Source organism: Bufo gargarizans, chromosome 8 (genome assembly GCF_014858855.1).
Source record: "Bufo gargarizans isolate SCDJY-AF-19 chromosome 8, ASM1485885v1, whole genome shotgun sequence".
Lineage (NCBI taxonomy): Eukaryota > Metazoa > Chordata > Amphibia > Anura > Bufonidae > Bufo > Bufo gargarizans.
This window is the reverse complement of record NC_058087.1, coordinates 145,165,398-145,192,408: the sequence shown is the minus strand read 5'-3', so window position 1 is coordinate 145,192,408 and position 27,011 is coordinate 145,165,398. Positions and strand designations below refer to the sequence as shown.

Below are 27,011 nucleotides of genomic sequence, written 5' to 3'. Positions count from 1 at the left end.
TCTTGCTTTAGTTGTGTAAGAAAAGAGAACTGGCTACATTCACGGAAAATCTAAATCCAGTCGACGGCTTAATGGTGCAACTAGAGAAGCCCCCGACCAGGTCTTGCCTCCTCTGCCCAAACAATATATGCATCCAGTTGCCCACTGCTTCAGGTTTTTATTTGAAAGAAAATAAAATTCTGAAGGGTGGTAATGAGCTGTATTTTCCAGCACCAAAGTGATTTACATGTTATGTGAAAGTAAATCCACCTTAAAGTGGAACTGTCATGTGTTTTTTATTTTTTTTATTTGCTAGTTTATTAGAGCTAGGCATGTATACCTGAGTCAGTGTGTCAATGGTTGTCAAAAGATCTGTAATTACCTTATAACAGTGTTGGCGAACCTATGGCACGGGTGCCAGAGGCGGCACTCGGAGCCCTCTGTGGGCACCCGCACCCTTGAAAACGTCTTTGGTGTACTAATATGCCTTTGATTTTTTTCTGTCCTTCATCAGCGCAGTGCGTACTATGAACGGCACAGGCAGTGCATTGAATGTAGGCAGGCTATTATAGCTAAATGATACATGGAAAATATACTATATTTCTATTCAGGTTAAATTTCTGGCTAGGCACTTGGCGATAAATAAGTGGGCTTTGGGTTTCAGTTTGGGCACTCAGTCTCTAAAAGGTTCACCATCACTGCCTTATAATAACAGCTTTCATTAATGTCCCCTGTCCCTTTCCACTGGTCACTTAAAGGCCGTTGCTAAGGCTTGTCTGTCTTCCCTTTAGTGTTAACAGAAGACGGAGGGGCGGTCCTCCACACTGCATGCCTGCATTAGGCTTCAGAGTGAGGAGGCGTGTCTCTCAGTAATCTAATCTGATTGGCTGTCAGGGAGCTGCTGGCTACACAAAGTGTGTATGTGAAGTTAGGGAAAGCAGTTTTAGCCTCAGAGAACTGGCAGAGGAGCCATCTTGGGAAGATCCTAATATTGTAGGAGTTAAAACAGCCGTAACTAAGGGAAAAACTCAACGAAAACAGTGGTATGTGAAGAAACTAAAGATTGCTCTATGCATAATGCTGCTGCAGCCGTAACATAGGCTAAAATTTATTTTTATTTTTTTATGAAAACCTGGCGGTTACACTTTGGTGGTTCACGCAAACGACCGTGTGTTGGCCAGGCCCGTGATTTGGACTGCAAATTGCCGTCCACAATGCACGGGCACCGACCGTAGGGCTACCGTGTGCAGATGCAGGACCAATTCACTTGAAAGGGTCGCAATTGCTACTTTTTTGTGGTGCGGAGACATGGACAGAAACCCCACAGAAGCACTTCGTAATGCTTCTGTGGGGTTCCATGCCTCCGTTTCCGACTATGGCCCCTCAAGTGAATGGGTCCGCATCCGTGATGCAGTGCACAACCGCCGGTGCCTGTATATTGCAGTGCTCTTGTGTGCATTAGCCCTAAAGGTGTTCGGTGAGAAAAAATTGTGGTTTTCTTCCAGAAACTGCGCCACACCCATTTACAGGTTTTGTGTGGTATTACAGCTCTGACTCATTCACTTAAAGGGGTTGCCCGTGTTGTTGTTGTTAATACAAACTGCCTGTGCCCTGACAAAATAATGTAAGTACTTCTAATGACCTTTCCAGCTTGTTGAGATTCAGCACGGCTGCTCCTCTTGCTTACCCGAGCCGGAGCCAGTAATGTTGTGGCTGCAGCGGTGACGTCCTGAACACAGCCGCAGCCATTCACTAGCCTCCGCCTTCTCTGGTCATACACTGCCGAGGCCAGTCGGTCACAGCTGAGGCTGCAGCAGTATACCGAATATCACCACTATGGCCACAACAATGTCACTGGTTGCAGCCTGGGAAGAGGCATTCGTGGCAGGGCTGGATCTGGAGCAGGCTGAAAATGTGAGGGAAAATACTAGTATTTTATCAGGACCATGGACGTTTGCGTTAATAATATGTGGACATCTCCTTTAAATAGAGCTGCAATACCAGAAAAAAACATGAGCTGTATGGTGGCTTTTATGGAAGACAGCAGCCATGTTCTCCAGTCACATACAAACCCTTTAGAGGGGTTCCCTGGAAATGTTTTTTAATTTTTTATTTTTTCCAAAATGCCCCCAGCCAGAAGGTTCATACTTCCCTGCTGATCTGGTCCTCTGTGCTCTGCCTCCCACATGTCCATCTTCCAGTCCCCGCATGGCAGCACATCACCGCTGAAGCCAGTCATTGGCTGCACCAGAGCATGTGACCATGCTGTTTCAGATGTGAATAGTGCAGGGACCGGAACATGGAGATGCAGGAGGTAGCACGGAGGACTGGATCGGCAAGGAGCAGGAAAGTATGAGTCTTCTGTTTATGGAGGCAAGCTGGGGGAACTTGACAAAAAATCATTGTTCTTGGAGGACCCCTTTAAGGGTTGCAGTTAAGAACCTTGTGGGAATCTTCCAAAAATATTCTCTAATTCCAGCTTCACATTTTTTGATATGCAGGTTCCACTGCTGTTGTTGGCATGGAGATTTCTGAGCCCGTCGGTAAGTACCACTTTATAAGTGATAGATGTCAGCACTAAAAGGGGTATTCCCATCTTAGACAATGGGGGCATATCGCTAGGAGAATGGAGCGGGGAGCGCTGTGGCTGCAGGACCCCTGATTTCCCGGCGTCCGTCCACCACCAAGCGCCAATCCCCGCCTCTCCCATTCATTTCTATAGGGCAGGCGGCAATAGCAGAGCCAGCGCTCGGTTATTTTCGGCGGCCCCATAGTAATGGAGGGTGGCTGTGCATGTGCAGTGCGCTCTCCTTCACTTTCGTTGCTTCGTTCTTGATATAGGTGCGGGTCCCAGCGGTGGGACCCGCACCTATAAGACAATGTGGTCATATCTTAGCGATTGACCCATTGTCTGAGAAAACCCCTTTAAGTTACTGAATTAAGGACTCCCTGTTAAGACAAACTTCGTACTGCTCCTGAACAGATTTATATGCCCTTCGTTTCTTGTAAGCTTGAGTTTGTACTTGCACTTGATAGCCAGTCCGAAGAGGCAGGAGCTGCACTGTAAAGCATGGGGATTGACAGCGCCACCCAGAGCCGCTGAAACCTGTGGACTTCAGAGCGTCTCAAGCTGCTGTGGCCAAATGCAGCAGAGCTAAAAAGCTGCCGGCACCCATGGTGATATAGCAGCTGTGCTTGCAGCAGTCTTTTACCGTCGTTTTCTGATAAACATTGGTGTTTTTGCAGTAGAAAATGGAGAATCTGAGATGTCACCCGAAGAGTCCTGGGACCGCAAAGATGAGCCGAGCGAAGCAGAGCCAGGAGGCGGCTTCTCGGGAGATGGGGGCTCCTCCGAAGAAGTTGCCCAAGAAATGATGGAGGAAGAGGAGGAAGTTATAAAACCTAAAACGGTCATCATACCACCCGATGCCCCGAAAAAAGAACACGTTAATGTAGTGTTCATCGGTCACGTAGGTAGGTAGTCTGATTGTTTCAGCCACTTATATGTGGCTTCACAAAATGGGGCGTTAATTATAGCAAACAATATTTAAGTGCTTTTATCTGCTGAAGCTTTGTTATACCTTACTGCATAATGGAACATCCATGGTAACTTAACTGAATATTTTTATCCACTAGATGCTGGAAAATCAACTATTGGTGGACAGATTATGTGAGTAAATTACTTGATGGTTCCTCAAATAGTGGCACCTAGTGGTTGAGCAGTGGCCTCCAGCTAAAACTACAGCTCCCAGCATTGTCCTGACAGGTGCAGGCTTTCACTTTACATGTTTTAGTAATGCAGAGAGTTGTAGAGTAACATCTGGAGAGCCATGGGTTAAAGACCACGGTCATAGGTGCTTGGCAGGTTACCCAGTGAGTTATAACTTGCTTTCCTATTTTAGGTATTTAACTGGTATGGTGGACAAAAGAACACTTGAGAAATACGAAAGGGAAGCAAAAGAGAAGAACAGAGAAACCTGGTGAGTGACATTGAGAAGGGCTCAGAGAGCTGTCCCCGTGTCTGCATCCAGAAATTAGAAAATGGCTACCGGTTTGTTTGCTGACACACCTCTTTGGTCACAATGAAGCAGAATGGACACGCCCCCTGAGCTGCAGCAGAAAGGACACTCCCCTAGAGCTGTCGGCTTAAAGGGTTTCTACCACTTGCATATCACATATTTGGTGATCAGACACTAGCGATCCGCTAGTGTCTGATGTAGCTTACAAGCTAATTATTACCTTAATCCGTTCGGCCCATACCTCAAAAAAAGCACTTATATCTTTATGCAAATGAGCCTCTAGGTGCTATGCAGGCGTTTTTCCAGCACCTAGAGGCTCCGTCTACCTTGCAGTTTGCCGCCCAGCGCCTCGCTCCAGCACGCCCATCTTCAACTCTATTCGATCCTCCCCCTGCTTCTGCCTTCCGAAATCTCGCGCCTGCGCCGTTCGTCGCGGCATTCGGCGCATCGGCGCAGGCGCAGTGGAAATGTCTGAGCACGGAGCGGTCAGACATTGACTGCGCCTGCGCTGAATGCCGCGACGAACGGCGCAGGCGCGGGATTTCTGAAGGCTGAAGCAGGGGGAGGATCGAATACGGTAAGAGATGGGCGTGCTGGAGCGAGGCGATGGGCGGCAAACTGCAAGGTAGACAGAGCCTCTAGGTGCTGGAAAAACGCCTGCACAGCACCTAGAGGCTCATTTGCATAAAGATATAAGTGCTTTTTTTGAGGTATGGGCCGAACGGATTAAGGTAATAATTAGCTTGTAAGCTACATCAGACACTAGCGGATCGCTAGTGTCTGATCACCAAATATGTGATATGCAAGTGGTAGAAACCCTTTAATATAAATCTAGCAGAGCAGTGGGTGTGGAGATCTCTGGATCCATGTGAGGTACAGGGCTGGTTGTCATGTCCTATATGATCTGTTTTTTCATTTTTTTTTACATTAATCATGAGAACCGGTTGAACGCTATTTTCACACTAGCGTTTTTTGCGGATCTGCAAAAAAAACGCTTCTGTTACAATACTACAACCGCATGCATCCGTCATGAACGGATCCGGTTGTATTATGTCATATAACCAAGAGAGATCCGTCATGAATTCCATTGAATGTCCATGATGGACAAATCCGTTTTCATGCCAGAGAAAACAGATCCGTCCCCTTTGACTTGCATTGTATGTCCGGACGGATCCGTGTCTCTCCACATCCCAGGACGGACAAACTCTTCAGGCAGCGTTTTGGTGTCCGCCTCCAGAGCGGAATGGAGACTGAACGGAGGCAAACTGATGCATTCTGAGCGGATCCTTTTCCATTCAGAATGCATTAGGGCAAAACTGATCCGTTTTGGACCGCTTGTGAGAGTGCTGAACGGATCTCGCAAACGGAAATCCAAAATGCTAGTCTGAAAGTAGCCCAAGTCTTTTGCCAATCTTTACAGTCTGAGATCACTGGTAAAATCTGGTAACAATCGCCCAGCCTCGATCACATCTCGTGATGGTTTTAGTTTCTGTAGCTACAAAAAAGGGCTGAGAGCTTTCAGCTCCTTTCACTAGCGTAGTCCTAGTGTGTGAATGTCTCCTTTGCAGCCATTGGCTTCCTGTTAACATGTGTTGTGCTGTATATTATTACTTGCGCTCTACTTTCAGGTACCTCTCATGGGCTTTAGACACAAACCAGGAGGAGCGAGACAAGGGGAAAACTGTAGAAGTTGGCCGTGCCTACTTTGAAACGGAAAAGAAGCACTTCACTATCCTTGATGCCCCTGGTCACAAGAGCTTTGTTCCCAATATGATTGGGGGAGCTTCACAAGCAGATTTGGCTGTGCTGGTATGTTATGTACTATACTGGCTGGGAATTGTATGCACATTGCTCAAGATATCCTAGTATATGGATTGTATACGGGTGAAACGGAAGCCCAGCAAATGCACTCTTTCATTTGTGACCCTCACCTCATTGTCTGCATGATATATAGATAATGAAACCACTTTATTCCCCCCACTCCATGTATGTAAATGAGCAGCTTGAAGTCACGGGGGCGGCAATACAATCTCCCTGTCAAGCTTGATGCGCGCCCCCCCCCCCAAACCGTTATTTCTCGCCCATTTTCCTTGGGGGACACAGACCTTGGGTATAGCTCAGCTCCCTAGGAGGCGTGACACTAAAACTGTTAAGCCCCTCCTCCATCAGCTATACCCTCAGCCTGGAGATAGAGGCTACCAGTTGCGTGTCCAAGTAGTGAAAGGATAACAACCAATAACGGAAACAACCAGCCAGCAACCCAACGGGGCGCCAGACCATAACCCTGTAACCAAACACAGAAGGGTGGGTGCTGTGTCCCCCAAGGAAGAGCGAGAAAGAGATTTAACTGGTAAGTTATACAAAAAATCTCCTTTTCTCGCCCATTTTCCTTGGGGGACACAGACCTTGGGTATAGCTCAGCTCCCTAGGAGGCGTGACACTAAGTAAAACTGTTAAGCCCCTCCTCCATCAGCTATACCCTCAGCCTGGAGATAGAGGCTACCAGTTTTAGCTTAGTGTCCAAGGAGGCAAGACACTCCCTGCTACTGCAGGGCTGTTTTCTCCTTGTTATTTTTACTTTTTCTTCTAATTTTGTTATTTTATTTTTTCCTAGGGATACCAGAGACGCATTGGGCCTCTCTGCTCTCCCGGGGTTGAGCTGCGCCAGTGCCAACTTATCTGCACTGCTGCCTCCCCCACAGAAGCAATAGGAGGATCTGGGCAGCAATGGCTCCCCTACATCCCGCCAGCTAGGGGGTCGCCCGCACGCCAAGCCCCTCTTCCAGCTTCCTGCCACTGCGGTGCCAGTGGCTGAAGGGGCGACCCTGCTGGAAAGGACTGAGGGTGAAGACGTCGCACGGTGAGATGGCTATTCCAGCCCATACCCCGTCCCTATCTGCAGCATCTACCCCTCTGGGTAAGGGGGGCACCCGTGGTCGCTCATTCTGAGCGCTCATCTGCAGGACAATGCAGCACAGCAGCATCCTCAGCACCCCCACGCTTCTCCCCCCCCACGCTGCTATCTTTCTCCCCCCCCACGCTGCTATCTTTCTCCCCCCCCCCCCCTCCCCCTCATCGGGGCTGACTCCATTTTTCTCTTCTCTCTCTCCCCCTTCCCGCCGAGAACGGGGGGCGGGGCTTAGCGGTCCCGGCAGGGGGCGGGGCTTCCGCGCGTCATTTTGGGGGCGGAGCTACGTTCTCCTTCACAGGAGACATTTCAAGCGCTGGAGGGGGCGGAGCTTGTTCCCCGCGCTTTCTGCTGAGGTTTCCCGCGCTTCCTCACTCCTGACAGGAAGCTGGGACACGGTGGGGGACTCTAACCTCCTGTGTACATCGCTCGGCTTCTGTGGGCGCTCTCTGCTGCTCACTGCTGTTCACTGCTTCTCTGCTGCTGCTGATCTGGGCCATCTCCTGACGTTCTTCTGAGGCACTGGTAGGACAGTTAACCCTCTCCTAACCCTCCTGGTCATAGCTGCTATAACCCTTTGTGGTCTCTATATTAGAGTACAACCACACTTCAGCATGTCAGATCCCACAAGTGCCCCCAAACCCTGGTACCATGCCTGTACCGCCTGTAAGGAACTTTTTCCGCGTGGGCAATCTGAGCCGCATTGCCTTGCATGTCAGGCCCCGGTGCAGGGCCCGCTTCCCGCTGCGCCCCCCGGTGCCTCTGAACCCCCTGACTGGGCTAGGTCTCTGTCTCAGGCGGTGGAAAGCCTTACACACGTAGTGGGCCGTCTCGTGGATAGACCGCCTCTCCCGCAGGCTGCCACAATCCCTGTCGCACCCGCTGGGACTTCCGTTTCTGCCGCCCCCACTGGTTCCCTGCCTCCCAGCGAATCTTCCAGGGCCCGGCATACTCAGAAACGTTCAAGGGTTGAGCGCACATCTTCTCCAGATGCTTCGCTCTCTCCGCCATGCGTGCGAGCTCAGTCAAGTCTATCCTCTCAAAGGGATACGCTTTCTGAGGGAGAACTGGCGGATTCGGACGTGGACATGGACTCAGAGCTTCCGTCCAAATTGGCGTCCGCGGTGGGGCATCTTGTCACTAGCATCCGTGATACCTTTCAGCTACACGATGACCCCCCCCAGCTCTGAACAGGCCGGCGTGTCCTTTCTCCGCCCCAAACAGGCCTCCAAGGTTTTTCCCATACACGCTGATTTTTCTTCTGTGGTATCCAAGGCTTGGACTCGGCCTAACGTCCGCTTTATTACACCCAAAAAGCTGGACATTTGTTATCCCTTTCCAGCGGATTCTGTGACCACGTGGACATCCCCGCCTAAGGTTGATCCTCCCGTGGCTCGCCTGTCCAAAAGCACTACTATTCCTGTACAGGACGGATCTTCCCTCCAGTCTGTTGAGGACCGTCGTACGGAATCCCTCTCCAAGGCCATATTTACTGCCTCTGGTTCGGCCCTTAGACCGGTCTTTGCCTCCGCCTGGGTTGGCAAAGCGGTCTCTGAATGGGGTTTGCAACTGGAACGGGAGTTAGGGTCGGACGTCCCTGTTCAGGACCTCCGTTCCTTAGCCCAACTAATTGTTCAGGCCGGAAAATTCGTCTGTGAGGCCTCCCTTGATGCGGGTGCCCTCATTGCCCGTTCCTCTGCCCTGGCAGTTTCTGTCAGGAGGGAACTCTGGCTGAAGGTTTGGGCGGCGGACGCCGCTTCCAAACGCTCTTTGGCCGGCCTACCATTCACGGGTTCCCGCCTGTTCGGAACCCGTCTGGACGAACTTATATCAGAGGCCACGGGTGGGAAGAGTACTCACCTCCCCCAGTCCAGGCCAATGGGCGCCCCCCGTGGTCGCGCTGGTTCGTCCCGTTTTCGGTCCTTTCGCAAGCCCACCGGGTCTAGACCCGCGGCCAGTTCTTCTTCCTCTGGCCCAGCCCAGGATAGACGCAAGAAGCCGTTTTTTCGGACGCAACCTACCTGGCGCAAGTCCCAGCCTGCACGGGCTCCCACAGGCCAGCAGCCCTCTGCCTGAAGGTGCGCCCCCACCCACCCGGGTGGGGGGCCGCCTTCTCCTATTCAGGAACGTATGGCGGGCCCACATCTCAGACGCATGGGCGCTCGAGATTGTATCTTGCGGATACAAAATCGAATTTGCGTCCATTCCGCCAGACCGTTTCTTCCGATCCCGTCCTCCGCGAGATCCCGTACGAGTGGCCGCCTTCTTCGCGGCCATTCACTCTCTAATGGACAAGGGTGTCGTCGCCCCCGTGCCTCCGACGGAAAGGTTCAGGGGGTTCTACTCGAACCTCTTTGTGGTTCCCAAGAAGGAAGGCTCAGTGCGTCCGATCTTGGACCTAAAACGCCTGAACCGTTTTCTCCGACTGCAGAGATTCCGGATGGAGTCTCTCAGGTCCGCAGTGGCCTCCCTGGAAAGAGGGGATTTCATGGCCTCAATCGACATTCAGGATGCATACCTCCACGTTCCGGTTGCTCCATGTCATCACCGCTTCCTGCGCTTTGCGGTGGGGGACGATCACTTCCAATTCGTCGCCCTTCCCTTTGGTCTGGCGACTGCTCCTCGAGTGTTCACCAAGGTCCTGGCCCCTGTCTTGGCCCTTCTACGTTCAAGAAGTGTTTTTCTTCTCCCATACTTGGACGACATCCTGGTCAAGGCACCCTCCTTCTCTCAGACATCCCGCAGTGTGGAACTCACTCTGGAGACCCTGACGCGGTTCGGTTGGATTATCAACCACCCCAAATCTTCCCTTACCCCCTCCAGACGGCTGATCTTCCTGGGGATGCTCCTGGATACAGAGTTGGCGGAGGTCCGCCTTCCGTCGGACAAGCGTCTGGCCCTTCGCGGGTCGGTTCGCAGTCTCCTCCGTCATCACCGCCCTTCCCTCAGATCCAGCATGCGGTTGTTGGGAAAGATGGTTGCCTGTTTCGAAGCGGTGCCGTTCGCACAATTCCGATCCCGCACCTTTCAGAGGGCAATTCTGTCGGCCTGGGACAAATCACTGAGGAGTCTGGACAGGACCTTTCTTCTGCCTCCCCTGGCTCGAGCTTCCCTCGGCTGGTGGTTGCATATCCCTCTAAGGGGGAAGTCCTTCCTTCCACTGAACTGGCTGGTGATTACCACAGATGCCAGCTTACGGGGGTGGGGGGGGGGTTTTCCCTCCCCGGTCCGTCCAGGGCGTTTGGTCTCTATCGGAGTCCAGACTTCCAATCAATATTCTGGAACTGAGGGCGATTCTTCTGTCCCTCAGACACTGGACCCATCTGCTGAGGGCCACCCTGTTCGGATCCAATCGGACAATGCCACGGCTGTGGCATACATAAACCATCAGGGAGGCACTCGCAGCGATGCAAGAGGTGACCCTCATTCTCCTCTGGGCGGAGACGCACGTGCCGGCCTTATCTGCGATTTACATCCCGGGGGTGGACAACTGGGCGGCGGATTTCCTCAGCCGGTCCACCATCGACCCGGGAGAATGGTCCCTGCACCCAGAGGTGTTCGAAGCCTTTTGTCTTCGCTGGGGTCGCCCCGACGTGGACCTCATGGCCTCCAAATTCAACCACAAGGTCCCCCTATACCTGGCCAGGGCACGGGACCCGAAGGCATACGGCGCCGACGCGCTCGTCCTTCCGTGGCGCGAATTCTCCCTTCTGTACGTCTTTCCTCCTTTTCCCCTCCTGCCACGGGTTCTTCGGAGGATCGCGGCAGAGGGCGTCCCCGCGATTCTAATCACCCCGGATTGGCCCCGCCGGTCTTGGTACGCCGACCTAATGTTGCTGTTGGCAGACGCACCGTGGCCACTGCCCTCCAGGGAAGACCTTCTCTCTCAGGGACCGATCTTCCACGAGCATTTAGGCTCGCTACGTTTGACGGCGTGGCTATTGAGACCGCCGTCTTAACGCGACGGGGTTTCTCCGCGGACGTAGTCCGCACCATGATCCGGGCTCGTAAGCCCGTATCCTCTAGGATCTACTATCGGGTTTGGAGGTCCTATCTGGGGTTCTGTGAGTCCCGGAGCATCCCACCTCTCCGGTTTTCTCTTCCCACAATCCTGTCCTTCCTCCAGTCGGGTCTGGACCTGGGGCTGTGCCTCAGTTCTCTGAAGGGTCAGATTTCGCCGCGGTCTATTCTTCTCCAGCGTCCCCTGGCCCCTCTAGGGCCAATTAAGACCTTTTTACAAGGGGTGGCTCACTCTGTTCCGCCGTACCGCCCTCCAGTTCCTTCCTGGGACCTGAATGTGGTGCTCTCGGCACTCCAATCAGCCCCCTTCGAGCCTTTACGGGAGGTCTCCCTTCGCCTTCTGTCCTGCAAGGTCATCTTTCTTGTGGCCGTCACGTCTCTCCGACGGGTGTCGGAGTTAGCGGCTCTTTCTTGCTCCGAACCTTTCCTGATCTTCCACCAGGATAAGGTTGTGCTTCGGCCTGTCCCGACTTTCCTGCCAAAGGTGGTCTCCGCCTTTCACATCAATGAGGACATCGTCCTTCCGTCGCTCTGTCCCTCTCCTTCCCACCCCAGAGAACGGGAACTGCACCGTCTGGATGTGGTCAGGGCGTTGAGGATTTACTTGGAGGTCACCGGGTCCTTTCGGCGCACGGACTCCCTGTTTGTGGTTCCGGAGGGTTCGCGCAAAGGGTTGGCGGTCTCCAAGGTGGCTATTGCCCGTTACATTAAACTGGCGGTGTCTGAGGCTTATCGAGCCAAGGGCAGACCTCCGCCTTTTGGCGTCACTGCTCATTCCACCAGAGCAGTCGGAGCTTCCTGGGCGCAGAGGCATCGGGCCTCGGCTGAACAGTTGTGCAAAGCAGCCACTTGGTCCTCTCTGCACACTTTCACAAAGTTCTATAGGGTGCATACGCATGCATCAGCGGATGCTGCGTTGGGCCGCCTGGTTTTGCAGGCAGCGGTTTCCTGATGCTCTGGTGGTGTTCCGCCTTGGGTTTGTGGTCCCTCCCTTCTTGGACTGCTCTTGAACGTCCCAAGGTCTGTGTCCCCCAAGGAAAATGGGCGAGAAAAGGAGATTTTTGTATAACTTACCAGTTAAATCTTTCTCGCTCTTCCTTGGGGGACACAGCACCCACCCTTCTGTGTTTGGTTACAGGGTTATGGTCTGGCGCCCCGTTGGGTTGCTGGCTGGTTGTTTCCGTTATTGGTTGTTATCCTTTCACTACTTGGACACGCAACTGGTAGCCTCTATCTCCAGGCTGAGGGTATAGCTGATGGAGGAGGGGCTTAACAGTTTTACTTAGTGTCACGCCTCCTAGGGAGCTGAGCTATACCCAAGGTCTGTGTCCCCCAAGGAAGAGCGAGAAAGAGATTTAACTGGTAAGTTATACAAAAATCTCCTTTTTTCTCTTCTGGCGCAATGAACCAGATACCATTCTTTCATTTTCCATCAGCCTCTGAAGTCCAGCATACTATAGCTAAGTTCACAGCGCAGGTGCCGAAAACTAAAAAGGATGGCACAGGATATCTGGCGCATTGCACCTGAAGAATTAAATAGCTGTCTATCAAGAGTAAATGAGGCAATAAGGGGGTGCAGCAAGCTTGACTTGAAACATGAAGACTGTTGCCCCCTTGACTTCAAGCTGCTCTTTTAGAGAGGGGGGGGGGGGGATACAGTTGTTTTACATATTTGGACATCAGATCCCACAAGAAAAGAGTATTGGAGACAAGATAACTATCTTAAAAGGGGTTGCGTAAAAACGGGTGCCCACTTGGCCGGACCTGGAAAGGGAAGCTAACTTAACTGCTTCCCGGTTCTGGCTCCCTGTTTCTTCTCTTCCCGGCCTGCAGTGCTTCGCTGGGCTCCCATGCCCAAAACATCCGGTTTGATGCCGCCTGCAGCCGGTCACTGGCCGCAGGGGTGACCAGATTCTCTTGCATCATGTAAAGGGAGCCAGTCATGGTTGCAGCCAGTCATTGGCTACAGGCATCATCAAACCAGATGTTTTCCTCTAGGGAGCCCAGCGGAGCATTGCGGGCTGGGAGAAGGAGCGTTTATAGAAACATAGAATGTGTCGGCAGATAACCATTTGGCCCATCTAGTCTGCCCAATATACTGAATACTATGAGACGGGTTTACAGGTCTGGCCTAATTTGAGGTGTCTTGGCAAAGCTACCCCCACCCATTCTTATACAACCCCCTTTAAGGTATTGCAGGTTGTTGGAGGGGCATTATGGAGATGTGAGGTTCCCTTGAAATACAACCTTGTAAGTGTGTTTTTAATTTCTCCCTCCCCAGGTAATCTCTGCACGAAAAGGAGAGTTTGAAACGGGATTTGAGAAAGGAGGACAGACAAGAGAGCATGCCATGTTGGCGAAAACGGCTGGTGTAAAACATTTAATAGTACTTGTTAATAAAATGGACGATCCAACAGTAAACTGGAGCAATGACAGGTGCGAAAAACACAAAGCAAATCTATCATCTTACAGTTGTGTGTCCATGAGGATAAATGTCTGGACCATTGAGGGTCTGAAAGCTGGGATCCCCACCGATCACTCCCTTGTATGAATGGACACTGGGACTGAGGGAGATAGCCGATCACCGCACTCGGCTATCCACAGAGATTGAGAGGAGCGGTAGTGCACATGGGTGACCACTGCTCCATTCATCAGTTTACAGTGGACTCCTGTTTTGGTGATTGATGGGAGCAGCGGTCAATATCATTTATAAGTCAAAACCTTTTTCTATTTTTGTGGGTCAACCCCTAAAAAGGGGTTTTCTGAGATTGATACTGATCCTCAGGATAGGTCATCAATATCAGATCAGCGGTTAAGTTTAGTAAGTAATATAGTACGAGCAAAGTGAATGAGATTAGATAAATGTACGGCAATTAACCTGCTATGTGGACTTTGAAATCTGCAGCATGTCAGTTGTGCAAATTTTATATATATATTTATTTTTGTGTGTGGATTTCACTCGCTTTAATACAAGGGCGATTATCTATGGCAAAATCGCATCTTATTTGGAAGTAACACATGTGGATTTGGTGGAGAAACGCAGAAATTCATGTGGAATTTCTGCAAGTCTACCCACGGCCGTGTGCAGGTAGTCTAAATGTTTGGGCTGCACATAAGGAAGAGTTGTTATATATGTAGTGTCTGACACTTCATCTTAGTATTGACTTCATGGAGTCCCTGCAAATTGCTAATTATGTTTATTTTTTGCAGATATGAAGAATGTAAAGAGAAACTTGTACCCTTCTTGAAGAAAGTTGGTTTTAACCCTAAAAAAGATATTCACTTTATGCCATGTTCGGGTCTGACTGGTGCAAACTTGAAGGACCCTGTGGATTTCTGCCCATGGTACAAGTACGTATATTCCAGCTCGTCACAAACCCTGATACACAGCAGTCTATGGGTATGTTCACATGGGTTTCAGCATGTGTTCAGTGTTGATGTGACGTCCACATCAAGAAGTGACACGTACTGTGGCAACATAGAGTTTGCATGCATTTGCTTCATAGTAAGTGTAGATCCTATAGAGTAAGTCGGTTCTCTGGTTTGCAGTGAAGAGCAGAGAATTGACTTAAAAGAGCGCAGACTCTCAGAAGTGATTGTCAAACTGCTGACTGGCTCCAGTATTTGAGCAGAAATCCAAATACAACCGTGGGCAGTAAGGCTGTTCTCTAAGCCTAGGAAGGAGGTGGATGTTGGGAGGCTGCGATGTTCTCACTGTATAGCCATGTAATGTGATATTTGTAATGTTATTTAGAATTCTTTATTTAGCTACATTGTTTAATGCCTGTGCATATGTTTATTTCTATAAATTCTAAAATATTAAAGGGATTCTGTCATCAGAATTTAGGCCTCTAAGCTAAACATATGGCGAGGTCCCTACTAATACACAGAATCCTAAAGTGACCTTATCAAATGCGCCTGTGGCTCTATAATCATATAAAACAGGTTTATATCACCTGTCACAAATGTGTCCAAAGGGACGTTTCACGATGCAGGGTGCCCGGCTGCAGCCATCTCCCGCCCTCTGAATTGAAATCGCTGCCCTCCCTTTCATTAGAGCCGCCTCCTCAGCCAGATGGCACGGGCGCATCGGGTTATACCTAGTGCGCATGCGCACTTGGCATAACGAGGCCGCTGCCAGGAGTCCCCGCGCGTGCGCACTAAGTATAACCTGATGCGCCCGTGCCATCTGGCTGAGGAGGCGGCTCTAATGAAAGGGAGGGTGGCGATTTCAATTCAGAGGGCGGGAGATGGCTGCAGCCGGGCACCCTGCATCGTGAGACGACCCCTTGGACACAATTGTGACGTGAGTGACAGGTTATATACCTGTTTTATATGATTATAGAGCCACAGGCGCATTTAATAAGGTCACTTTAAGACTGTGTATTAGTAGGGACCTCGCCATATGTTTAGCTTATAGGCCTAAATTCTTGTGACAGAATCCCTTTAAATATTAACTCATATAGACATGTCCAACCTACCCCTATTTATTTTATTAACTTTAATATCACATGAGTGAGTGATAATTTGTGGTTAATATATGGATGAGACATTCACAGATGGGGTGTGTGTGCGTATAAGTACACATATACAGGAGTGTCTTTTTTAAATGGAGATAGATAGATAGAGATATAGATATAGATATATATATATATATATATCACAGTCAGATGTTGTGCACTGGGTGCAATGTTCCTCAGAGGCTGGCTTGTCCTCCAACATATATTTTCACCGACTGAAGAGGCAGCACTTCCAGTTATGGGTGATAGGGTGACGACCCCAAACTTTATTCCCAGCAACGTTTCGGCCTTCTCACTGAGGCCTTTGGCCTCAGTGAGAAGGCCGAAACGTTGCTGGGAATAAAGTTTGGGGTCGTCACCCTATCACCCATAACTGGAAGTGCTGCCTCTTCATTCGGTGAAGATATAGATATAGATATATATAGATATATCTATATATTCTAACAAAACTATCACAATGATTAACTATTTTACTTACTAAGATTGTATAATTAATTCGCTCTATTTAAAGATGACCTTTCATTACAATAAAAAATCTAAACTAAGTATACAGACATGGAGAGCGGCGCCCAGGGATCTCCCTGCACTTACTATTATCCATGGGCGCCGCTCCGGTATCTTCAGATTTTCGGCTCAACTGCGAGGACCCTGCTCTTGTTCTGCTGCGCGTCTCCTTCTCCGCAGCACTCAGCTCATAGCCTGGGAGAAAAAAACCTCTCAAGTTATGAGCTCTGCGCTGCGATTGGCCAGCGCTACAGCCTGGGAGAAGGAGACGCCCAGGAGAACAAGAGCAGGCTCCTCCCGGTTAAGCTGAAAATCTGAAGATACCGGAGCCTATACTGGGAGAACGGAGCGGTGCCCAGGGATAATAGTAAGTGCAGGGAGATCCCTGGGCGCCGCTCTCCATGTCTGTATACTTTAGTTTAGAAGGCCTCTTTAAGGCCTCTTTCACACTTGCGTTGTCCGGATCCGTCGTGTACTCCATTTGCCGGAATTACACGCCGGATCCGGAAAAACTCTACTGAACTGAAAGCATTTGAAGACTGATTCGTCTTCAAAATGCGTTCAGTGTTACTATGGCAGCCAGGACGCTATTAAAGTCCTGGTTGCCATAGTAGTAGTGGGGAGCGGGGGAGCAGCATACTTACCGTCCGTGCGGCTCCCGGGGCGCTCCAGAATGACGTCAGCGCGCCCCATGCGCATGGATGACGTGCCATGCGATCACGTCATCCATGCGCGTGGGGCGCCCTGACGTCACTCTGGAGCGCCCCGGGAGCCGCACGGACGGTAAGTATGCTGCTCCCCCGCTCCCCACTACACTTTACCATGGCTGCCAGGACTTTAGCATCCTGGCAGCCATGGTAACCATTCAGAAAAAGCTAAACGTCGGATCCAGCAATGCGCCGAAACAACGTTTAGCTTAAGGCCGGGTCCGTATTAATGCCTTTCAATGGGCATTAATTCCGGATCCAGCCTTGCGGCAAGTGTTCAGAATTTTTGGCCGGAGCAAAAAGCGCAGCATGCTGCGGTATTTTCTCCGGCCAAAAAACGTTCCGGTCCTGAACTGAAGACATCCTGATGCATCCTGAACGGATTTCTCTCCATTCAGAATGCATTAGGATAATCCTGATCAGGATTCTTCCGGCATAGAGCCCCGACGACGGAACTCTATGCCGGAAAAGAACGCAAGTGTGAAAGAGCCCTTACAGATGAAAACAATACGGAGAAACTGATATAAATCTTCTTTTTTATTATTAAATGTTATACAAACATGAAATATAACCTTATAATATCTTTAAAAACTTGATTGAAAAAATGTTTTTTATTTATTTTTTTAGTGGGTTACCGTTTATTCCATATCTTGATCACTTGCCAAACTTCTGCAGATCATTTGATGGACCTGTCCGACTTCCGATTGTGGATAAATACAAGGTGAGCAGAACAAAGGTTATTGCTCTGTTGCCTTATTTAAGTAAATCCCATCCCTCATATTCGTATGACCATTGATTTGGTCTGCTCCATGAGAAGTTCTTGCGGGAGTCTTACCAGTAATATTGTTTCTTGTCTTGAGATGTTGCAGGAGGTTTATATATCTTGTTTTTTTCCCTTTAGGACATGGGAACAGTGGTGCTAGGAAAACTAGAATCTGGCTCAATATGCAAAGGACAGCAGCTTGTCATGATGCCAAACAAGGTGATTTAAAGCTTTAAGAAGCTGGGCATGAGAAGACTACTCTGTTGCAAACCTAATCAAATCTAGGATACCCTGCTTTATTTTAAAGGGATATATCTTTATTTAGACCCCTGATTCTTTAAAGGGGTTATCCAATTTCACAAACAGCCCTCCCATGTGCCGGGCCCCTCACATGTAAATATCCTTACCACACTCCCTGTGCCGCTCCTGGTCCCCGCACCGTCGCCGCTGCTTCTCTCTGCACACAGATGAAAACATCCGGTGTGGGGCGGGTGATGGCAGGCGGGGACGAGCCTCCCTAGCGTCACCCTCGATGCTAGGGAGGCTCATCCCCATCTGCCATTGGCTGCTAACACCAACCCCCCCCCCCCCCCCCCTTCCGACACCAAATACACTTCTTGTGACGCCTAGTGAAACTGAGTTTTGCTTGTTCAGATGTTTCCATAACTCCCATAGAGCAGAGTGAACAGAGCAGCGCACACATGCAGCCACCTCCTCATTCTTTCTATACCTGGAGGCATCCACCTCATCCAGCGGGATGGGGATCTTGACGTGGGATGCAGGTATCATTTATGTCTGAGATGGGAATACTCCTTTAATGTTGGAAAAATCTTTTTATATATTTATATTATATTTATTTATTTATTTTCAAACTGTGCAGATGATGGTGGAGAGGATTAGGTCTTTAACTGCTGTGTTTTCTTATAATAGCACACCGTTGAAGTCCTCAGCTTGCTGTCCGATGAAGTAGAGACTGAGCTTGTAGCATCTGGTGAAAATCTGAAGCTCCGACTCAAAGGAATAGAAGAGGAGGAAATTCTTCCTGGATTTATTCTTTGCGACCCAAACAATCTTTGTCATTCTGGACGTACATTTGATGCCCAGGTACAGCCGGCTGGTTTTCTGTTACAAATCTCAGGCATTTTTGCATTTCTTCATTTTGTTTAGGACTCGTGCACACAACAGCCATTGGCCCCGGGAAACTCTGCTGGATCTCCTGGGCTGACCGCAGCTCCACTGAACTGACTGTATCTTGAGTGTTTATAATGCAGTCAGTTCCTGTCGGATTGTGGAACTCTTCTACTGAACTCCAGGTTCAGTACAAGAGATCCACAATCAGATATGAACTCTCTGTATCATAAAGCAAGTAAGATGGTCAGTTCAGGGGAGTTCCGGCAGACACACGGACCATATTTCCTGATCACGGTTGTTTTCTTGAGTCCTTAGTGTGTACTTTTTTTTTTTTTTTTTTTTTTTTTTTTTTTTTTATTCTTTGTATACAGCACTTTCCTTTTTCACATAGTCCTTAACTGAATCTGCATCTTGTTTTAATTCTGCCTTTCAGATTGTGATTATTGAGCACAAATCAATCATCTGTCCTGGTTACAATGCAGTGCTGCATATTCATACATGTATTGAAGAAGTTGAAATTACCGTAAGTGGCTCTTTGCTCCTCTGCATCCAGAAACTCTGTCCCCGGCCACTGATGCAGGAATTAACGGTGGTGTATAATTTCTTTATATATAATATTTTTTTTTATTCCTCTCTCTCAAGGCCTTAATCTGCTTGGTAGACAAAAAATCAGGGGAAAAAAGTAAGACACGACCCCGCTTTGTCAAACAGGATCAAGTATGCATCGCCCGCTTAAGGACAGCGGGAACTATCTGCCTTGAAACATTCAAAGATTTCCCTCAGATGGGCCGATTTACCTTGCGAGACGAAGGTGAGAACTTCTGTGTTTGCCCATGCTGTCAGACCTGGATAGAGCCAGAAGGGAATGCAAGTTGTGTTTGTCATGTCGGATGTTCTAGAAATCAGTTTTTCGTGGTCACTATTAGAGTTGTTGCGATAACAACAAGTTTTTGATTCGGTTTCGATATCATAAAAAAGTATTGCGATACTCGATACCAGTTGAAAAAACGCCAAATAGTCACGTGCATTCCGCATTTTTTTTAAAAAAAATATCGGATTGCAGAGTTGTTTTTTTTTTTTTTTTTTTTTTTTTTTTGTTTAATAAGCATTTCTCCCCTTAGGGGCTAGAACCTGGGATCTTTTAATCCCTTGTCCTATTCACCCTAATGGAGCTCTATCAGAGTGAATAGGACTTCACACTCTTCCTGCTGCCCTGTGCATAGTACACACAGCAGCAGGGAGCTTACCATGGCCGCCAGGACTTCAGTACCGTACTGGCTGCCATGGTAACCGATCGGAGCCCCAGGATTACACTGCTGGGGCTCCGATTGGAACTGCCCCTGCCACAAATGAGAAGGGGAGGGGACCCTTTGGCCACTGCCACCAATGTTTTTAATATTTTGGGGGGTTGAGGGGGGACAGGCGCACTGCGCCACCAATAATTAACCTTTAATATAGGAGGCGGGTGCCGGCGGCAGTTAACCCCTAAGGTGTCGCACTCCCTGTGCCTCCGTTAGTCTCCTGTTCCGTATGCAAATTAGTACTATCGGAGCAATAGGGAGGAGACATCGGCTTCTCTCCTGGGCGTTCCTTCTCCCTGGCTGTAGAGCTGTCCAATCGCAGCGCAGAACGTGACAGGGAGAAGGCACGCCCAGGAGAGAAGCTGATGTCTCCTCCCCATTGCTCCGATAGTAGTAATTGGCATATGGAACAGAAGACTAACAGGGGCACAGCGGGCGAACGGAGCGGCGCCCAGGAATAATAGTAAGTGCGGGGAGATCCCTGGGCGCCGCTCTGCAGCCCAGTATCGAAAAAGGGAAATCCTGACAAAAGTATCTATTGGGTATTGAAATTTCGATACCCGCAACAACCCTAATCACTATAGCATGTACCTGAGAGGTACTCTGACAGTTTCCAGCGGATGTGATAAGTCCATCCTTCCTGTCATGACTGAATGTAGGCTAAGAGCGGGTTCGCATCGCTGTTATTGAATAACAAACTAAAACTGAATTCAATAGGGCGTAAATTCTAGGACTGAAGGCAAAGCAGAAGCCTTTAAGCCTCCTAATACATGTCTATGGGGCTAAATAATGGTTTAGTTTGTTTGTTATACATGACGGGAAACAATTGTCCTGTCAACATTTATTTTTATTTTTTCCCTTCGTCATGTATAAGGGGGAAAAAAACGGAATGGTTATATGTGCCTATAGAAATAGATTAGGACATAATGCCTGTTAAAGGGTTCTGTTTTGCATTCGGTTATAACGGAATTTCTAATGCTAGTGAGAACCTGCACTTAGAGGTTCAGTGAGATAAAAAAAAAACAGCACCACTCTAGGCTGTATGTGGTATTGCAGCTCGGCCCTATTCAAGCATATCGGACTGAGCTGCAATACCAGACATTGCCTATAGACTAGACTGGAGCATTTTCAGTAACAAAGCTGCCATGTTTTTCTAGTCTGATACAACCCTTTTAAAGGGCATCTGTCAGCAGATTTGTACCTATGAAACTGACCTGTTACATGTGCGCTTGGCAGCTGAAGGCATCTGTTTTGTTCCCATGTTCATATTTGCCCGCATTGCTGAGAAAAATGTTTTAATAAATGCAAACGAGTCTCTAGTAGCAACGGGGGTGTTGCCGTTATACCTAGCGGCTCAGCTTTCTCTGCCGCTGGCACGCCCTCTGCACTCTGACAGGGCCAGGTGTGATACAGTTTACACTACTCGGCCATTCAAAGTGCAGAGGCTGCGGCGGTTGCAGAGAAAGCGGACGCCTCCGTTGCCCTTAGAGGCTCATTTGTAAATATTAAAGTTTTTTTTGTTTTTTCTCGGCAACGCGGGCACGTATAAACATGGGACCAACACAGATGCCAAGTGTGAATGTAACAGATCAGCCAGTTTCATGGTTACAAATCTGCTGACAGATGCCCTTTAAGAAAGTCTCAGACCAGTTACCAAGGATATTTGGTTACTTTTATCAAGTGCTGCAGCTTTTTTGGTCTACAGACTTTAACATCAGCTGGTGTTATTTTATATCCTCCAACTTGTCAGAAGTTATAGGTACATTGTGCATCATTCACTTAGGCTCGCTGCTAGTAACTTGTTTTCTTACTTTCTTTCCCTTTTGGTGTTTTTTTTGTTTTAGGTAAGACCATTGCAATTGGAAAGGTCTTGAAACTGGTTCCAGAGAAGGATTAAGCTTTCCTCTTGACCCTGCACAATACTGTGAGGATATTGACTCTACGGAAGCCTACTTCACGTCGCCTTCATACTTTCAGCCCATTGACAAACTGTAACGCCCTTTTAAACAAAAAATTTAAAAGCTGAAAACATCAAGTCCACATAGACAGCTTTCTCATATTGAGAGCTCTGCTATGCCACTGATGATTCCTCCCTCCCCCCCAACATTTTATTTTATTCCCTTGCAAATTCTGCAACCTTTGGAAAGATTTGGCAATGGCTTCATAAGTTATGTGGACAGAATTGCCTACAATAATGAAAAAATCCTAAGATTTTTTTTTTTTTTTTTAATTAAATACTTGCAATATCACCCTGTCATGTCAGTACATAAACACACGGTAATTCTAAGCAGACCGCTCGGAGTGTGTAAGCACATGTTACAGAGAACTACCATGTTAATAAAAAAATATCAGTTTAAAACCTTTAGTCGGTATCTGAATTGCTTTTGAATGCTTTTTCTCTTTTTTAAAACTGAATGTAACACTGCTGCATTAACTTTTTTTTTTTATTATTATTTAAAATTTTATTAGATAGGTTTTTTCTTTTTTTTTCTTTCTTGCCCAGTGAAGTCATTGGCCTATCTGCTTAAAAAGACTTCAACCATTTCTAATACCGCCTACAAGAACTGCTCTTTTTCATTGAAGGAGGCAATATTTAAGAAAACTTGACACCGCTACAATTTTAATAGTCTTGGGCGATGCGACTTAGTTTGTCCTATATGTATTAAAGCAAAAAAAAATAATATATGGAAATTGCTCCGGCGCATCATTCTTTACTAATTCCAAAATTTTAAGGGAGTGAATGGCTGATAAATTTTCAGAATTCCAGCGTACGAGGAAGACCTAGGTAGCTCCATCCCCACAAGAGCTACGTTGCGATTACTACCTGGGAAGGTTTTTTTTCAGTCATAGTTCAGTCTTTGTGTTGTCTAATAAAGGCTTGAATTCTTCTCCTTGCTGCTTCAAGTGTCTGGGATAAGCAGATGACTGTCGCTGCTGAGCTCACACGTTTGCACATATTATACCTTTTGGATATGGAAGATAGATCCAGTCCTGCCACCTGTAAACTTTTGCATATCAAGAGTTCAGCTTGCCTAGAACTTGAAAGAGTTAGTAGTCTCTGGTATTGAGTAGGTGATGCATTTGAGATTTCTTATTCCGATGATCCTCAGGATACGAAGAGCAATAGTTTAGCTGCTTCTTTCTCCGAAAGTCTTGACGAGGGGCCAAAAATAGAGAAATTTGGTAAAAAAAAAATTTTGCTTCATATTCCTTATCGAACAGTTCATTTTCTTGACTTCTGACTATGTTTTGACGTAACGGTGAAATGTATTCAGATGTGTAAAAAGAAAATAATAATTCTGACCTCCCAGAATTCTCTGCAGTCGACACATGGCTGCCAATTTGGAGATTAAGATTGTTTAACCCCATTTGTTTCTTTGTATCTGTGGGTTTTCCATTCATTTCACCAATAAGGCTACATTGTACGACCAGAGAAAAGCTATTGTCCTACAGTTTCAATTGATTACTCTTGTAGCTGCCGTAATGCATGAAATGGAAATAAATTTTATTATGTCAGCAATGATGTGAACTTGGTCTTTACTTAAGATTAATGGTAATGTGACAAAGTATGGAGCGGTACGTTTTTCACAGTGCCTTTCCGCAGATTCCAAGGCCCTGGTAACAGGAGAGAGAAGAGATATAGGGGATACAGAACTTGTCGCCCATAATAAACGGTCAGATTCACACTTTGCTGTATATTTTATTTTTTTCTATTATCCATATCTCTCTCCATTCCTTGGTTGAACTTGATACATGCTGTACTATGTAAAGCTAAGCATGTACATAGCTATACTAAATAAAACGTATACCGCCATCTGATGTTCTTTGTCCTTCTGGGTAATCTTCAGGTATCACCAGCAAGAGTCATCCCGTCATTCATGGCTTCATAATAACCGCCTGGACAATGCACTTAGGACTCATGCACACGACCGTGCCGTTTCTTGCGATCCGCAAAAAATGGATGCCGCCCGTGTGCCTTCCTCAATTAGCGGAACGGAACAGGAGGCCCATTATAGAAATGCCTATTCTTGTCAGCAAAACGGACATGCCTCATAAATATTGCGGGGCAACGGATGCGGACAGCGCACAGAGTGCTGTCTGCATCCTTTGCGAACCCATTGAAATGAATGGTTCTGTATATGGAACGCAAAAAAAACGTTTGTGTGCATGAGCTCTTACGCCGACAGCTCTAGCTTGAAGCTCCCACATCTTGGTGTATTATCGACAAGCACAGTTAGAGAGGTGTCTGGTTGCACAACTCAAACGGGGGAGGGCACACTTCAGGGTGAATTGGGAACCTAAAGTGGCTACATATTGTAGGAGGGTCTAAATTGACAGGAGGTGGAGTAAAAAAAAGTAGTGGGGGGGTCAGCAATACCACAGCCCAAAATACCACGGTGCCTCAAAAGCTGTTCCTCTGAGTTGGCCAACAATAGCGGCCATTTTCTCTCCTCCGCTTCCACTTGTCTCTGAAGATATGTAACGAGGTCCTTAGGAGGTGAGATGCGGGGCATAATTAAATTCAGGAGGGCATATTGCTGCCAAGTACTTGAGTACCTGATTTCGAGTATTAATTACCACTGATAGCTCATTATATCCCCAGCTAGTGGCAGAGATGGGGGGTCTATGGCCAATCCACCCCTGCACCCCCCTATTTCCTTACGTTCATCTATTTAATACATATTGGGTTTGGAAGTTATGTTAAAAGCAGTGCCCAAGTGTGAGCTCCTCCCTTCAGCCATACCCTTCCTACAGGGACTAAGCTAAAACAGTTTTAGCTTAGTGTCTGTAGGAGGCAGACCTACCTGCCTCTGCAGTTTTTTCCGGCTCCGCAGGGATTGTTCTCACCTGGCTGGCATCCCCGTTCGGCTGGGTCTACTAGCGGCAGCTCTGCTATACTTTAATCAGGCCTGCGTTTGCCGGGTACTGACTCCACATTGGGGACGGGGCTTGCAGTTCTCTCCGCTCCCTCCTTCATTTGTGTCCTGGCGTGAATCCTTGGCGCTCTTTCTGTGCTCCGCCCACCTTCTGCTCCATGAGGATCTCTGCGGGACTCTGGCTTAAAGGGATTCTGTCACCTCCCCTAAGGCAAAAAACGATTTAAAACCAGCCATGCAGCACAGCTTACCTGGATTAGGCTGTGCTGTTCAATCTTGAAATCCGTCCAGCAGTTAGTTCAAAAAACGAGTTTGATCAATGAGGAAATGCGTCCTGAAGGTGCCCAGAGGGGCGTTTTTTTTCTTCTGAGAGAGCCCAGTCCCGCCCCTTTTTCAGTGCCCAGCCCGCCTTCCTTTTACTTCCTAACCGCCGCCCCCAGCCTGCCACAGCCTCTCCTGCCTCTCCTCCCCCTCCCTCTTGCCGAACGAAGTCTCGCACAGGCGCAGTACCCACTGAGGGCTGCGCCTGTGCGATCATCAGGAGACTGAGGGCGGCAGCTTCATCTTCGTCACTGGGCATGCGCCGAGCCCAGTGACGTCCGATGCTCGCTCTTCCCTGCTGACTGAGGGAAGAGCGAGCATCGGACGTCACTGGGCTCGGCGCATGCCCAGTGACGAAGATGAAGCTGCCGCCCTCAGTCTCCTGATGATCGCACAGGCGCAGCCCTCAGTGGGTACTGCGCCTGTGCGAGACTTCGTTCGGCAAGAGGGAGGGGGAGGAGAGGCTGTGGCAGGCTGGGGGCGGCGGTTAGGAAGTAAAAGGAAGGCGGGCTGGGCACTGAAAAAGGGGCGGGACTGGGCTCTCTCAGAAGAAAAAAACGCCCCTCTGGGCACCTTCAGGACGCATTTCCTCATTGATCAAACTCGTTTTTTGAACTAACTGCTGGACGGATTTCAAGATTGAACAGCACAGCCTAATCCAGGTAAGCTGTGCTGCATGGCTGGTTTTAAATCGTTTTTTGCCTTAGGGGAGGTGACAGAATCCCTTTAAGGACCAGCTGCATTGAGGGACACAGGCCGGGTAAGCTCTGCCTCCCCTTCTTACAGGGTCTAACCATCCCTCCTCATCCTCCTTCCTGTCACTACAGTGTACTCACTATGTCCAAGCCCAGGCCCCAAAGCATGTAGTAACTTCTGTGGACAATTTTGTATGTGCTTGTCGACCCAAATTTCCATTTGGTCAGTTGGATCCCCTCTGCTCTTCGTGCTCTGCCCAACCACCAAGTGGCTCTGACCCAGTCGCCCCTACTGCCCAGCCCATGGTAGAGCCGGAGTGGGCACGCTCCCTGTCAAAGATGGTACAGCACGTCTCCCATACCAGCAAAGCCATTGTGGAAATACTGGGGCGTTTGTCGGCCAGGCCCTCCTCTGATGCGTCCGACTAGGGATCCTGGGGCTAATTCCCATCGCGGCCGAACTGCAAAATGGGCCAGACCTCCCCCAGAAGGGTGTCTGCGTCCCCCGTTTATTTTGCCTCCCCCGCACCTCCTAGACAATCTCACTCCGACTTGTCCTCCTTGGAAGAAGCATGTTCCGAGGAAGGGTTTTCAGATGCGGACTTTGTCTCTCCTGAGGTCCAGTCTTCAAAACTGTCCTCTATGGTGGACAATCTTATTACAGCGGTTATAGAAACCTTACAGGTTGAGGACCCTGCTCCCTCATCAGCCAGATCGAGTTTTTCCTTCAGGTGGTCTCGCCGCTCGCCCAAATGTTTCCCCGACCACCAGGATTTTGATTCCTCTCTTTTCAAGGAGTGGAATTTTCCTTATAGACGTTTTGCCTTACCAAAGTGCTTAGACATCCTTTACCCATTTCCGGAGGATTTGACTAAGAAGTGATCCTCCTATAGTTGACCCGCCAGTATCCCGCTTGGCAAAACATACCAGTTTGCCTATGGAGGATGGGGCTTCTTTTTCTGATACCAGGGCTAAAAAAAATTGAATCTTTTGCAAAATCGTTTGAAGCAGTGGGCACAGATATTTTTTGCCTCTACGTGGGTGAGCAAACTGCGTCACGGTCTCTCCTCGGAGGAACTTTCCGATATTGCCCTGCAGCTCTCCCATGCCAGTTCGTATATTTTTGGACGAGGCCAGACTAATGGCCTGCTCGTCAGCTCTTTTGGTGGCTACTCGCCGTACCCTATGACTCTTCTGCTGGGCGGCAAACAATGCTTCAAAGCGGGCGTTGACGGCCCTCCCCTTTTCCAGCAGCAGGCTATTTGG

The 27,011-nt window shown here is 48.6% G+C and overlaps 1 protein-coding gene across 3 annotated transcripts in view; it reads left to right on the top strand.

Moving 5' to 3' along the window:
• The window catches only part of GSPT1 (G1 to S phase transition 1), a 33,640-nt gene extending 10,254 nt beyond the window's left edge, over window positions 1-23,386 (top strand). For 2 of the 3 annotated variants that reach the window (XM_044303268.1, XM_044303265.1), the window contains exons 3-15: window positions 2,481-2,522; window positions 3,226-3,453; window positions 3,616-3,649; window positions 3,882-3,959; window positions 5,627-5,807; window positions 13,208-13,362; window positions 14,137-14,277; window positions 17,285-17,378; window positions 17,559-17,639; window positions 18,351-18,524; window positions 18,985-19,074; window positions 19,194-19,362; window positions 21,697-23,386. In XM_044303268.1, the coding sequence (XP_044159203.1) occupies window positions 2,501-2,522; window positions 3,226-3,453; window positions 3,616-3,649; window positions 3,882-3,959; window positions 5,627-5,807; window positions 13,208-13,362; window positions 14,137-14,277; window positions 17,285-17,378; window positions 17,559-17,639; window positions 18,351-18,524; window positions 18,985-19,074; window positions 19,194-19,362; window positions 21,697-21,749 (1,500 nt within the window). In that variant the 5' untranslated portion in view covers window positions 2,481-2,500 and the 3' untranslated portion in view covers window positions 21,750-23,386. The remainder of the gene's footprint in view (window positions 1-2,480; window positions 2,523-3,225; window positions 3,454-3,615; window positions 3,650-3,881; window positions 3,960-5,626; window positions 5,808-13,207; window positions 13,363-14,136; window positions 14,278-17,284; window positions 17,379-17,558; window positions 17,640-18,350; window positions 18,525-18,984; window positions 19,075-19,193; window positions 19,363-21,696) is intronic. The other variant, XM_044303267.1, reaches the window with a different exon arrangement.
• Window positions 23,387-27,011: the final 3,625 nt, after the last annotated feature.